General features: G+C 52.4%; 1 protein-coding gene across 1 annotated transcript in view; it reads left to right on the top strand.

Moving 5' to 3' along the window:
• Positions 1-11,775, top strand: part of LOC122365491 (WD repeat-containing protein 7-like) — a gene marked incomplete at its 5' end in the record, with an annotated part of 47,437 nt that extends 35,662 nt beyond the window's left edge. The window contains 11 exons of the mRNA XM_043336750.1: positions 256-484; positions 766-865; positions 1,723-1,848; positions 2,113-2,329; positions 2,710-2,883; positions 3,275-3,461; positions 3,979-4,096; positions 4,516-4,668; positions 6,540-6,725; positions 8,868-8,972; positions 10,083-11,775. Of these exons, the coding sequence (XP_043192685.1) occupies positions 256-484; positions 766-865; positions 1,723-1,848; positions 2,113-2,329; positions 2,710-2,883; positions 3,275-3,461; positions 3,979-4,096; positions 4,516-4,668; positions 6,540-6,725; positions 8,868-8,972; positions 10,083-10,265 (1,778 nt within the window). The remainder of the gene's footprint in view (positions 1-255; positions 485-765; positions 866-1,722; positions 1,849-2,112; positions 2,330-2,709; positions 2,884-3,274; positions 3,462-3,978; positions 4,097-4,515; positions 4,669-6,539; positions 6,726-8,867; positions 8,973-10,082) is intronic.
• Between the last annotated feature and the right edge of the window lie 1,577 nt (positions 11,776-13,352).

The following is a 13,352-nucleotide window of genomic DNA, read 5'->3' as shown; positions in this document are numbered from 1 at the left end:
CAGTCACGTCAGGGGGGCTGATCTTGGATCGATGGGCCCGCTTTTGGTGCTGATTTTAATTAATGATTGATTTGTATATGATATTGATTGAAATGATAGCTAATTTTCACTTGCAACTGAACAACTGTTATTTGGAAGTTCACGTCCTTCGTTAGTCACGTAACCCATTCGATTACACAGATGTTCTAGACTTAGAATCTAAACAGTGGTATTTTAACCCCCTCCCCCGCCTGCTGTCCCCCCCCCCCCCCCTAGGGTTCGTGTCTCTACTCCTGCCGACGTTCCTGGGCGGGCCGGCCTCGGCGGCCATGTCAGCACCGCTCGCCGAGCGGACGGTAACGTTCACCCGCCGTACACACTGGGAGCTCAGCTGCGCGCTCACCTCCAATCACCTGCTGGCCGTGATCGCGCTGGCCGACACGCTCATGTCCATGAACAACACCAGCTTCATGTCAGAGACGGAGCGACGCAAACGGCTGCAAAAGTGAGATATTGATGACGGGAGATGCGGCTAATGAGAGACAGAATAGGGACAGTGTTGTAAGCTGGTTTAGGTGCTATTGAGATTGTAAGGTTTTGAACCAGTTGGTGGCTCTTTCGGAGAAGTTTGGCATAAGGGAAGTTCGGTGGATGTTTTCCCCTAATAAGTGCGGCACTGTTCCTCTCTTTCTGGCATGGGTAAAGTCCGTTTTTTGTTTCTTTTCTATGAACTCGTGCTTACGTTAGTGCATCTGATTGACACGTCGGTTGTTTTCTGTCTGCTAGGCAGTTGACGCGGTCGCTGAGTCAATCGAACCAGACGCCCAACAAGTCGCAGGAGGGCCTCGTCGAGCTCCAGGCCAACTTCTGGGCGCAAGTCCGGGAGGTCAGTACCGGTACCTGGTGGTTTGAGCTGCAGGGTTGTGCTTGACTCATGAGTCGAGTCAGAAATTTGACTCAACTCTGACTCAAATGAGTCAGATTTGAGTCGAGTCGGATAAAATGTTGAGCTGTTGAGTTGAGTCAGAGTTGAGTCGGACAAAAATATTAAGGTGTTGAGTTGAGTCAGAGTTGAGTCAGTAAAATAACTTTTGACATTGAGTTGAGTCAAGAACATTTAGGAACATGAGTCAGCTGACTCAACTTTTTAGAAACAATATATAGTATAAGTTTTTTATCCTCCCCCGCTTAACAACTTAGGCCTGGCCCTCATGCCGGATTTTTTCACCCCCCCCCCCCCCCCCCCCGCTCAGCAACTTTTTTATCTGAGTCAATTTTGAGTCAACACACTTGACTCAACAAAAAATTTGAGTCAAGTTTGAGTCAACTCATATTTTCATTGAGCCGCTTGAGTCAAGAGTTGAGTCAAGGGAAAAAATCAGCTCCTTGTTTGAGTCAGAGTTGAGTCAGGGCATTCTGAAGTTGAATGATGAGTCGAGTCGGCAAATTTTTTTGAGTCGAGCACAACCCTGGCTGCTGATGGATGTGCTGGTTAAGTTCGCGTCCCATTCTTGTCAACTGTTTTGAAGTTTGCGTGGGAAAACTTGTATAGATATTGCTTTGCTATTTAATGGAGCAAAGTCCTACTAAAACCGATATGGATTGGCCCGTAACCTGGCAAGAACTTCACTTTGCTGCTGGGAAGTCATACCAGCATTCCAAAACTGTGCCCTCATAATTCCGACCGTAGTATTATCGTGAGTGAACTGCGACTTAACCTCGGTTTGTGTGCGCTGTCGACAGGGCTGGAGTAAGATGGCCACCCTGCACTGCGTCCAGTTCCCCGAGCGACTGGATGCCTCTGGTGTCGTGCTCAAGAAACCTCTAGTGGAAATGCTCGCCAGGAGGTGGCAGGACCGCTGCATAGAGGTAGGTTGCTCGTGAGTCGTGATGCATGGAGAGAGGGTTAACCCGTTTTTTCTCCGTCACGTCGATGTTGGTATGTTTGGTTGCTAAATTCAGTAAGTGGTGCATTGGGGAAAGTAACGAACTTCGTGGTAATGCCTTTTTTGCTTGAGGCCCCTAAAGGACGAGTTCGTCTGTATAACATGAACAATTACTAGGCCAGGACAGGTCGACATAACCGACCGCTATCTGACCTATCTACCCTCCCCCCCCCCCCACTCCTCTCAGATCCGCCAGGCGGCGCAGGCGCTACTACTGGCCGAGCTCCGTCGGCTCTCGCCGCGCAGTCTGAAGGCGCTGGTCGACTGGTGGGCGCCCATGCTGCCCTCCTACGGCGAGGCGTCCTCAGCAGCGCCGGCGCCGGCCTCCGCGGCGCCGCTGAACGACGACCACGATCACACGGACGGCGAGCCGGACGACTATGGAGCCGAGGATCAGATGGAGGGTGAGCCCTGCGGAGCCGGGTATCCATCGTTTGATACGTCGACGTTTGGTACCGATGCAGCCTAAATAGCTGTTTGTGGGGATTAGCTAAACTGATGGAATGGACTCTGATTTCCTGACTTATGTGATTTATATGGTCCCGTAGCACCTGGCATCGGTGCTCAGTTGAGCCTTAGAGCTTGTCAATTTAATTGCTATTTCACATATCCTATCTAATTTCAGCACCGATTATAATCGAATTTCGGTCTTGTTAACTTGATATGTCAGCGCCCTCACCTCGAGTTCCAGCTCTTCACGTATTGATATACCAATGACTGCTTCCACGTCATTTCTTCCTTCCTCAGCTCACTCCCCCCCCCCCCCTCACCCCTCTAATTGCAGAGGAGGCGGCGCGGCGGGCGGCAGCCAACGCTGCCGAGGTTCGTCGTAAACAGGCCACCGCCATCATCTTACTGGGTGTGATCGGCGCAGAGTTTGGACAGGCCGTCTCCGGCGGTGGCGGCCGTGCGCACGGCGTCGAGGGCTTCGGCCTGGGCCCGCTGGCACTGCGAACCAGTGAGTCACGGTGTAGTGGGGACGGAGGCTGTTGTGTATTTTTGATGGATCATGCTTCAATAGGGGAGTGGGGTGGAGTTCTGGAGGTTAGTGTGGATTTGGCTTCTGTGTTTGCCTTAGATTTTAACATGGCCTTGATTTTGGCGATTTAAGGTTTGGAACAAAGGGAATGGCGCGTGAAATCAGGTCTGTACCATGAAAACCAGTGAGATTATAAGAAGGAAACTTTCATGTAGAACAAGTAAGCTGAAGTTTTTGGCACACTATTCCATCGCTTGTGATTCAACCATTAGGACATGAACACCTTCGGCTGTGTCAGAATTCCACCCAGCCATATTGTACCCCACCGTGACCCCTATCTCACTACCTCCACCTTTCGCCCTGCCCACAGGTCAGGCGCTGGCGCACCTGCTGCTGGCTCCTCCCACGGCCAAGCTGCCGGCGCACACACCCCTGCGGCGGGCGGCCATCGACCTGATCGGGCGCGGGTTCGCCCAGTGGGAGCCGCACATCGACGCGTCGCGCGTGCTGCTCGCCATGCTGGAGCTGTGCTGCGAGGCTGATGGCATGGCGCCCAGGTGTGTAGGAGGAAGGAGGGAAGGAGGCGGTTTGATAGTCACTGAGAATGCTACAGTACTTCAGATTGGCTTTATTACAGTTGTTTTATATTTATTCTTTGAAGTGTTTATCATATGCGGTTAGAACGTCCAGTGATTGTCGCCATTGTGTGCTTTCATTATCTTGGTTCCTGTTTTCAGTGCATCCTTGTTTGGGGCTTGTCCATTTTTCTGCATCTACTGGTCGTCTGCCTCTGATTTGTCCCTTCACCGTCTCTCTGTTAAGTGTCTCCCTCCCCCTTTCTTCGTTTGCCTCTCCCAGGCAGCATTACGTGCGGACTCCCACTGGCCGCTGCTGCCGACACGGCCCGTACCGCCCTCTCTCCGTCTCTCTGTCTAACTGTCCCTCTGTTTAGTGTCTAACCCTCTATGTCTGTCTACCCCGGCAGTATGACGTACGGCCTCCCGCTGGCCGCGGCCGCTGACACGGTCCTAGCTCCGTCCTTGGCTCCGTCTAACTATGTGTGTGTGTTGACAGTATGACGTACGGCCTCCCGCTGGCCGCGGCGGCAGACACTGCCCGGACGGCGCGACACGCCGTGGCGCTCATCGCCACCGCGCGGCCACAGGTGTTCGTCACCACCATGGCTAGGGAGGTGAGACAGAGCAGGGAGAGACAGCAAAGGGAGAGTGGGGAGAGGGAGATGCCACCCCGACATGACCAGGGAGAGTAAAGAGAGCGATGGAGAGGGAGCGAGGGACCAGGAAGTTATAATGGGATGTTGGTGTTCGGTAGGCGCCACAGAGGTAAGACTGCAGGAACACGTTTCCGAAATTAATTTGCCTTGACGATGATGACTTGAAACATGCAAAGGATCTCACTTTGCAGGTAATTCGATTAATTTGTGGGTAGTTGATCAATTTGTGGGCTTATGGGTGGGTGTTTAGTACGGTGCTGTGGTACGGTGCTGTGGCGAGGTGTTTCTTCGCCCCGCAGACTCGACTTCATCAGTTTTCCTCATGCCCAATCTTACCGACTCTGACGCCCCCCCCCCCTTCCCCTCTTCCACACCAGGTGGCGCGCTACAACAGTCTACAGCAGAATGCCCAGTCCATCAACGTCGTAGTACACCACTCTGTGCTGATGCGCGCCAAGCCGGAGATACTGCGCGTCATATCGCTACTCATCGAGAAGAGCCACAACGAACTGGTCAAGTTCCTCATCGAGGTGCGTTCTGAGGCTGAGATGGAGGATGACCTGCGGTTACTATAGTAGTGCTAGGTGACTGCGATCTACTATGGACGTCAAACCCCTTGAGACCCCACTTTTTTGCGATAATTTTTAAATGCGTCAACTCTCGTTGACGATATTCTGGCAATGTGTGTTTCAGAACCTGCCGAAACTTTTATTACTAAGGTATTTTGACGCCAAACGATTATGAAAGGTACTTCTCGTTCACTCGTAATGTTAAATTTCACGTAACGAATCTGCTGTTTGGGTAGAGGCTACGCGCTCATGGGGCGGAGCCACGTAATGACGTCAGCGCTAAACTCCGCCCTACCCCTCCGGCGCTCCTTGCCCGGCGACCGGTCACTCGCGTCTCACGCTCCATTCAGGCTTGATGGTGGGCGGTAGCTGGTAGCGGTAGCGAGCGCTGGTAGATGACATTAAGAGCAGATGGCGCTGGTGGCGGGCCTCGAGTGTGGCCGAGCGCAAGCCTCTGCCCGGGCCTGAATTGACCTTAGCATTACGAGTGAATGAGAAGTACCTTCCATAATCGTTTGGCGTCAAAATACCTTAGTAATAAAAGTTTCGGCAGGCTCTGAAACACACATCAGTCGGGGGAGGTTTGGTCAATCGTTGTCATTTTTAGCACGTGCTATTTTTGTCACACGTGCTAAAAATGACAACGATTCTGCTATTTTTGACAACGATGAGGCCGATTTCACTCCTCAGCGAGGAAATGAAGATTTTGGAAAGATAAACACTGATTTTGGAAAAGAAGTGCTGCCACCTGGTGCAAGACGAAGAATCCAGCTTTAATATGCCTGTTATTTGTATGGTAGTTTGTTTTGTGGCCTGAAGTTGGAACTTAAAATTGAAGCATCCGAAAATGATCGATATTGATCGAAAACATGATGTTGATGAAAAAAATAATATTTTAAGTTGAGAGAGGAGGCCATTTTATCCAGATGCAGTAGTTTACTTCTTGAAATTATTTTTGCTAATGACGGCTGCTAATTATCCCTCATTACATGGCAGTCGTCGTAAGCAAAAATAATTTCAAGAAGTAAACCACCGCATCTGGATAAAATGGCCTCCTCTCTCAACTTAACATATTATTTTTTTCATCAACATCATGATTTCGATCAATATCGATCATTTTCGGATGCTTCAATTTAAAGTTCCAACTTCGGGCCACAAAAAAGGGTATACTTCAACGTTGGACTACCATACAAACAACGGCCATATTAAAGCTGGTTTCTTCTTCTTGCACCAGGTGGCAGCACTTCTTTTCCAAAATCAGTGCTTGTATTTCCAAAATCGTGATTTCCTCGCTGAGGAGTGAAATCGGCTTCATCGTTGCTAAAAATAGCTGATAGCGTTGTCATTTTTAGCACATGGTTGCCAAAAATGGCATGTGCTAAAAATGACAACCATTGACCAAACCTCCCCCAACTGACATTGCCAGAATATCGTCAACGAGAGTTGACGCATTAAAAAATTATCGCAAAAAAGTGGGGTCTCAAGGGGTTTGACGTCCATAGTAGCTGTAGAGTCTCTGTTTCCCCGCGTTTTGCTCATCATTTAGCATCAGCTCCAACTTCCAAGACAATTCAAAGGTCTCTGTTTCACTTAGGTTTCGATACGAGGTGGCGCTAGATGGCCAAGGCAAGCGCAAGCAAACCATCCACAAATTTGATATAGTTTTTGTCATGCGACTGGCTTTTACCAGCTGCAGTTTCACTGGCGGTATGTTACACTAAATGCATTAGTCGGCTGATCTGGCTCACCCTCTTCCCTACCACTCACCCTGTCGGCTGTTCTCGGGATATCTTGACCCGCCCTCTGACCTCTTCCCTCTCCTACCCCCGCAGCTGACGGACATCCTGCTGCACTGCCTGGACCCGGGTCACCTGCGCCAGCGGCCTCTGCAGGAGGTGTTCCCCGTGGTGGGGCGGTTCCACCAGATCACCCACTGCACCAGCAGCCGGCGGGTGGCCGTGGGTACCGCTAATGGAACGCTGGCCATCTACGACCTCCGGCAGACCAACAAAACACAGGTGAGGGAAGACAGAGACCAACAAAGCACAGGTGAGAGGACCGACAAAACACCGATGAGGGAGGGGACTGCAGCAGTGCTTACACAGGCTAACAAACCACACGTGAGAGGAGCACAGACCAACAAAACAGGTGAGAGGACATAGAGGCACACAGGTGAGAGGAGCACAGATCAACAAAACACAGGTTAGTGAACTGGACTACCAGCAGATCAACAAAACGCAGGTGGCGTAACTCACAGACCAACAAAGTACACATGTGAGGGAACACAGAGACCAACAAAACGTAGACGAGGGAGCACAAACCTTGCGCAGACCAATACATACTGGTGTGGGAATGGGACCTGCTGCTGAGATGAGTGAACGGGCCATCGGGCGTATTAATGAAATACGGCAGAAATGAAACGTCTGGTAGGTGAACACAACACAGATGAGAGAACGGGACCACCGCTACCGTGTCAGTGAAAAAAAAAAAGATGCCGGCGGACTAAGAGACAGCAGTCAGCCTTACGCACACTATCGAACGTAAGTAAGTAAGGAAAGCGGACTTAAGCCTTGAGCAGGCAAGCAAAACGCGGGTGAGTGAACAAGGCCTCTGGCAGAAAAGTGCATTACAAGCGTAGTTGACGAAACGATGCGTCGTGTAGACCAATACAACACAGTTGAGGAAACTTGCCTGCAACCTGCCGGAGAACATGACACAGAAGATGTCAGGAAAATCAGTAACAATTAAGTTGAAATTGTTTTTATCGGATAGTTTGACGGTTGGACCAGCTTCATCGCCTTCAGTTGCTAGGTTCACACGTTGATCAAATGACCAAATAGTGACGGATCCATCGTTGGGTTTTTGCCGTATGAACTTTGTGTCGGGGTTGTCAGTGTAGTTTTCCTCACGCTAGCACGTCAGTGCGTGGCCCTGTATGTGTCTGTGGGTCTGTTTGTGGTTGTTTTTGTTCTGATTTTTTGCCGAGGTGGTGACAAGGCCAGGACAATAATCAATAATCCGGGCTCACGGCCGTGCGTATAGGAGCCGGTTTATTTGGACGTCATCACACACAATCCACACCCAGTAAGTCTGTATTCGGCCGCTGTTTTGTTAGCTATGTAGTCTCTATGCGGTCACTGCTGTTATCACTATGTAATCAGGACAGCGGCGCTAGCAACAAATATGGGTACGCGTCAGTAAAACCTAAAAACAAACAGCACATCACATCAGGAAGCTGAAAAGCATGGGAACAAGCGACACATGACGTCGGTACGGTTAATGACGTCACATGACGTCAGCCAGGCTTTGATGCGTGACGTAACAAGACTGATCGGGTGGTTGATGCTTCCCTCACTGTGCGACAGCTATGCATTCGATCGCTTATTTAACATGGCCTATGGCTAGGGGACCTTGCGATTCATAAGTCAGTCTGCTTCACTAGATGTTAATCCTGGCTTTGGCTTTCTGTGCGGTATAATACAGGCAGCGAGCCGCTTAATTTCCATATAACTGACATGCGTCAGCGTAATGCTAATCCTGGTAAGGAAATGACCAGGTAAGGAAATGTATATAAGATCTCTATGGAAATGACGCTATTTTTAGTATCGGTTTTGTTATGTAACCAGATCATTAAGATATGCAAGGCATCATCTTGAGCGTACTATGTATCTTACGCTTTTATCGCTCAACAATGCGGCTATTGACACGGTACCAATTGTGACAACGGTAGCCGCACTACCAGCCAGCATCGTCCCTGGCATAGTTAGTTCGACTTTATCCTCTGGGACTTTGCTCTTTGGCAGCAATCATGACTGTCATCGTCATTTGTCAGCCGTCCGCCGACATCTCCCTCTAATTTTGGTCGTTGACCACCCACGTTGACATTTCACTCGCTGATATAGGTATGCATAGGTATGCGACTGTGTCCTGTTGACATCGCCCTCTGTCAACTACCGCTGACATTGTCCGCCTGATATCGCCCGTTTGACATCGCTCTCTGACATTGCCCGTTGACATCGCCTGCTCTGACATCGCCCATGACCATATCATCCGTTGACATCGCCCATTACTGTTACCCTGTAACGTCTCCCGTTGACGTCGCCCGCTGACATCGCCCGCTGACATCGCCCGCTGACATCGCCCGTTCTCCGGCGTTGCAGCAGCTGCACGCGCACACCAAGGCGATCACCGCGTGCTCCTTTTCGCCCGACGGCAAGTTCCTCGCTTCCTACTCGACTGGCGAGAACAAGATCTCATTCTGGCAGGTAAGGACTGAAGAGGGTGGGATCCGTACGGTGGTCCAATGCTGGCATAGCGCTGTAACGCCGTCACGTATCTAATGTCGGAGACAGCTTATGTGATGTCACGCGGAGTACTTTCTCCCTTGACAGCAGAATTTTTGTTTGTTTATTGATTTTAAATGGAAGTGACTTCTAAGAACGGCAAATGTCGAGGAAGGTTACGCGTATGAGGCCATGGCGCCTGTCAAATCAGTTTGTCATTGCTGCCTCGCAATATGGACACATGTCGGACCGTCTGGTGGCTTTGTATGTCCATTGTTGGTGCGGTGTTATTGTCTCCGATGTAAAAGTGTGAGGATGAAAAACCGGCTGTGCCGCGCTGTGACTCACTGCACCATATGTGGCGTCCGGCTGCTGTCCGTGCCCCAGAAAACACCAGTCTTATGACCGCGGTAATGGTTGTGTAAACCCGTCCATTAGGAACTGACGACACGCAACCCGTGTCGCATCAGTTGCAGGAAGTGTACACTCCCTCTGAGTTTATCTGTTCCGGTTACTGGAGACTGTTTGTATTTCATATTATTTTTCTAAGACCGCAATTTTGTTCCAGTCGCCATTGCCCGTCTTCACGCACGACTTTGCTGATTACGAAAAACTTACCTTTAAAAAAAAGATACTGTTTCCCTGTAGGAGCCGGTTCAACGTTTCATTTCCATTTATCGAATATTCCGGATCTATTTACGCCTTACGGAGGCTTTGCGATGTGCCATTACCCAAATGGATGCCCTCCGTCTGTCGCAAGACTTCTGTTTGATTCGACCTGGCCTTTCCTTCCTCCGACCATTGTCTGATTACCCCGCGACTCGGCAAGGCCGTCTGGGCTTTAAAGGCCGCTGCGCGCCCGACTGTCGCATTTACCATCGTATTTGGCATCTATGCACGATCGAAGCCCCCTTCCCATCATACAAAGACGCCATGTCCGTACGCCCATACGTCTTTCATAACGCACCGGTGTGCAAACCGGCTTTGACGCTCGGCGAGCGCGTTTATCTGATGTGTCGCTGGCCCGCTGTCGTGCTCCGTCTTACCACTCGTACACTAACTTCCTGTTCTGTGCCCCGCTTGTGCCATCAGACCTCTGCGGGTATGTTCGGCCTGGGCCACTCTCAGACGCGCTGTGTGAAGACGTACAGCACTCCGCCTCTGCCGGAGATTGTCCGGATGAACCCGCCTCGTCAGTCGCGTCTCGTCTGGGTGGCCAACAAGACGGTCACGCTGCTGCTGTCGGACGGAACGGAGCAGCGCTACAATGTCTGAGCCGGCGGCGGTATCACTGGAGGAGCCACGGGAGTGGCGGAGTAGCGTTTGGCAGAGAACAGGCCCGGTGTGACGGGTATTCCCGGGACTCTGCGGCCAACAGGTGGGCTCTCCGTTCGGTCAGTAACTGATCGGGTGACCGCCGGTGAAGTTGGCATAGACCAACACCACACGAGGTATCACCAGTGGGCCCGCAGTGTGGTGCAACACCAAAACAAGCCTGTCGCCGGGTCAGGTGGCTCCCGGTCAGGCTCCAACGAGCATTCCTAATATTCTAGCTAGACGTGCGAGTGGCATGCGCTGGCCGCGACAGGGCTAGCCCAGTGAGGTGTTGTTTTAACTGGCCGTTACCGGTACTGTGTTTTATCCCAGTGACTGTATGAAGGGCTGTTGGCACGTCCCAGCAGTTGAGGTTGCCGACTCACCAGGTCATAATGCTCGGTTGGAGCGGCACGGCGGACTGAGGTCAGTGCGCTGCGGCCCGCTCCGAGGAGGTAGCGCCGCGCTGCGAACGCCCGGCCGACGTAAATTGTGTCTGCTCCCCGTGGTTTAGTGATTTATTGCCATACAGCGCTGACGGCGGCGGCGGCGGCGGGCCGCAGTTCGAATTTTCGCCGACTAACTCAGCCGGCCCCATGCGCCGGGCGGCAGCGGAGGCCTGAGCAGCGAAACGACAATGTTGCCAGTCGTATAGACCATTCCCATTTTGTACTGATTTGTAGATATATCTATGTTTATGTATACGTATGTGTGCGTATCTGTGTCGTATATATTGTATATCGATGGGGCCCGGCGGCCAGCGTCCGACTCAGAAAGTCAGAACCATCCTTCTGCCAATTTCTCGCCGTTATTTCGCGGCGTCTTCGTCTACGCTCCGGCTCCTGCGACTCTGCGCCGCGCTACCACTCACCCTACATGTCTGTCTGTCAATCTGTCTGTCTCAGTCTGTCAATCTGTCAGTCTGTCGAGCGGCGCCCGCCAGCAATACAGGAAGGTGGGCGCAGGGAGCGCCGGCTGTGAGCGCGCCGGCCCCCGGGTTGGACGGCCGCAGACCCGTGTCGGCGTCCACCGCAGGGTACGGGGTCGGACGGACTCGCCGCCCGGCCGGAGGGCGGACAGCAGTGGCCGGTGGTGTTAATAGCGGAGCGACACGGTCACAATAGTCGGCCCGGCGTGGGTGCAGTCGGCAGGCCCCGGCGGCGCACGGGGCAGCTCGGCCGCCGGCGCACGGGGCTGTATTTTGAGTTTGTTTATGATGAGTCGGTATGAGCAGTCTCGTCGTAGCCGTTTCCGTAATGTCTGTGCTAGCTGGGTGGTTCCCGACCCCTGTCAGCCGTGTGAACAAATGGGTACCGTATCTTGTGCGTCCAGTGTGTGAGTGTGGGTGTGAGTCAGTACATAGCGTCTCAGGATCGATCCCGATGGGTCTGCGTGAGTTGAGTGAGCACCGATTGTCTGTCGTCCAACCCACGGTATACGGTCGTGGCCAATATATAGACAGAGAGGTGAATGGTGTTCACCCTGACGGGATCTTGGAGGAAAGGAGCGGCAGCCACCATCGCGAGTGGGGTAGGGTTAGGGGAAGCCGAGAGTCGCAGTGGGCTGGGGTTAGGGGAGAGCCAATAGCCGATGTAGGGGTGGGAAGGGAGAGTCGCCACCGCGACTGGGGCGGGAGGGGAAGGGGAGAGCCGACAGCCGGGGTGGGGGAGTGGTTCGCCGACAGGTGTTGATGCTTCGAACGGGCTAAATGGGTCGCGTCATCAGCCCGCTGCTAGGTGAAGAGTGCGCCGCCGTGCCAGGAGCCGCACAAGTGTCCGGGCCCGCTGGGAGTCTATCGGGAGGGGTACTGTCTGACGGGCACCTGTGGTAAACACAGGTGCGCCGTGTCCCCTGGTCAGGCCCCCAGCACACTCCATAGAGCGCCGGGCCGGGTCCTCGCTGGGAGTTGTGAGGAAAGCGGTAAATGCCACGAGACGTGACAATAGACTGCCTGAGGTGATAGACACAGTGTGGGGCTGAATATTTGCAGGATGACGACAGCAATGGGTTCTGGTAGTTTGTTTGAACTATCGAATTTGTATGCGTCGGGTGAGCGGCACTCTGCAGATATTGTGCCGAGTATTTGACAAACATTGGTGCCAGGGTTTGCCAGCTGGAGGACTGGTTTCGTGCGGTTGGCTCTGGAAACACTCTAGATGACATGCACAAGAAAGCTTCGTCGTCATGTGAGGTGCATATGTATGCACGTTGCGCGCTGGCTCGAGTGTTGCGCTCTCCCGACTGCTAGAAAGCATGTTTCCAGTATCCCTAGCTCTAATTACCAGCAACATCATCCCATTTGTTCTGCCTGGAACCAGACCTGTTGCGCGTCCGCTCTGTTTATCCCGTATGACGACGGTCGCGTTCCGCCGTATACGGCTACATCTCATTATCACCGGCCCCGGACGAGGTCGTGTCTGCTCTGTCCCTATGTCACAGAGCCTGCCGATAGCATCAGACGTGCGCTAACGGCTCACCGTGCCAGACAAGCCGCATGTGACAGAGGTGTGGCTCGGCCGGCCCGACTGCAACGGGGCCCAGATGCCGGCGCTTCAAAGACAAGCTCGACTGGTAATGGTCCGTGATCTATTGGCTCTAAAGGCAGGCGACATTGTGATGATCCTACCGGTCCTTTTTTGGAATGTAGGATGGAGAGCGTTTTATCACCAGGAGATCGCAGAAAAATGTACGCGACCGCTCGATGCTGCGAAATCATGAAATGTGATGGTCGGCGACTCGATATTATCTTGTGGGACGGCCAGCCAACGAACGGGCCTTGTTCCCAGCAAAATGAGTGTCGAAGAAATCATTTTGTCATCAGTAGTCCGAATCAAAGCTGAAACTGATAATTACAATAACTCAGCCACGACTGCGTGCTTTCCAGATGTCCATGCATTTGCTCGTTACCGGTTATCCTCCCCGAAAATGGGCAACGATGGTGGCTATCCCCGGGTCACGTTAGCACGCCAAACTCTCCGTGCCCGTGTGTTTCACGTGCCGTGCGTGACAATTGGCTCATCCCATGTGGCCATATCGTCGCCGGTTATT

This window comes from Amphibalanus amphitrite, unplaced genomic scaffold (genome assembly GCF_019059575.1).
Source record: "Amphibalanus amphitrite isolate SeventyFive unplaced genomic scaffold, NRLGWU_Aamphi_draft 000744F_arrow, whole genome shotgun sequence".
NCBI lineage: Eukaryota > Metazoa > Arthropoda > Thecostraca > Balanomorpha > Balanidae > Amphibalanus > Amphibalanus amphitrite.
This window is presented reverse-complemented; position numbering and strand designations above follow the sequence as displayed.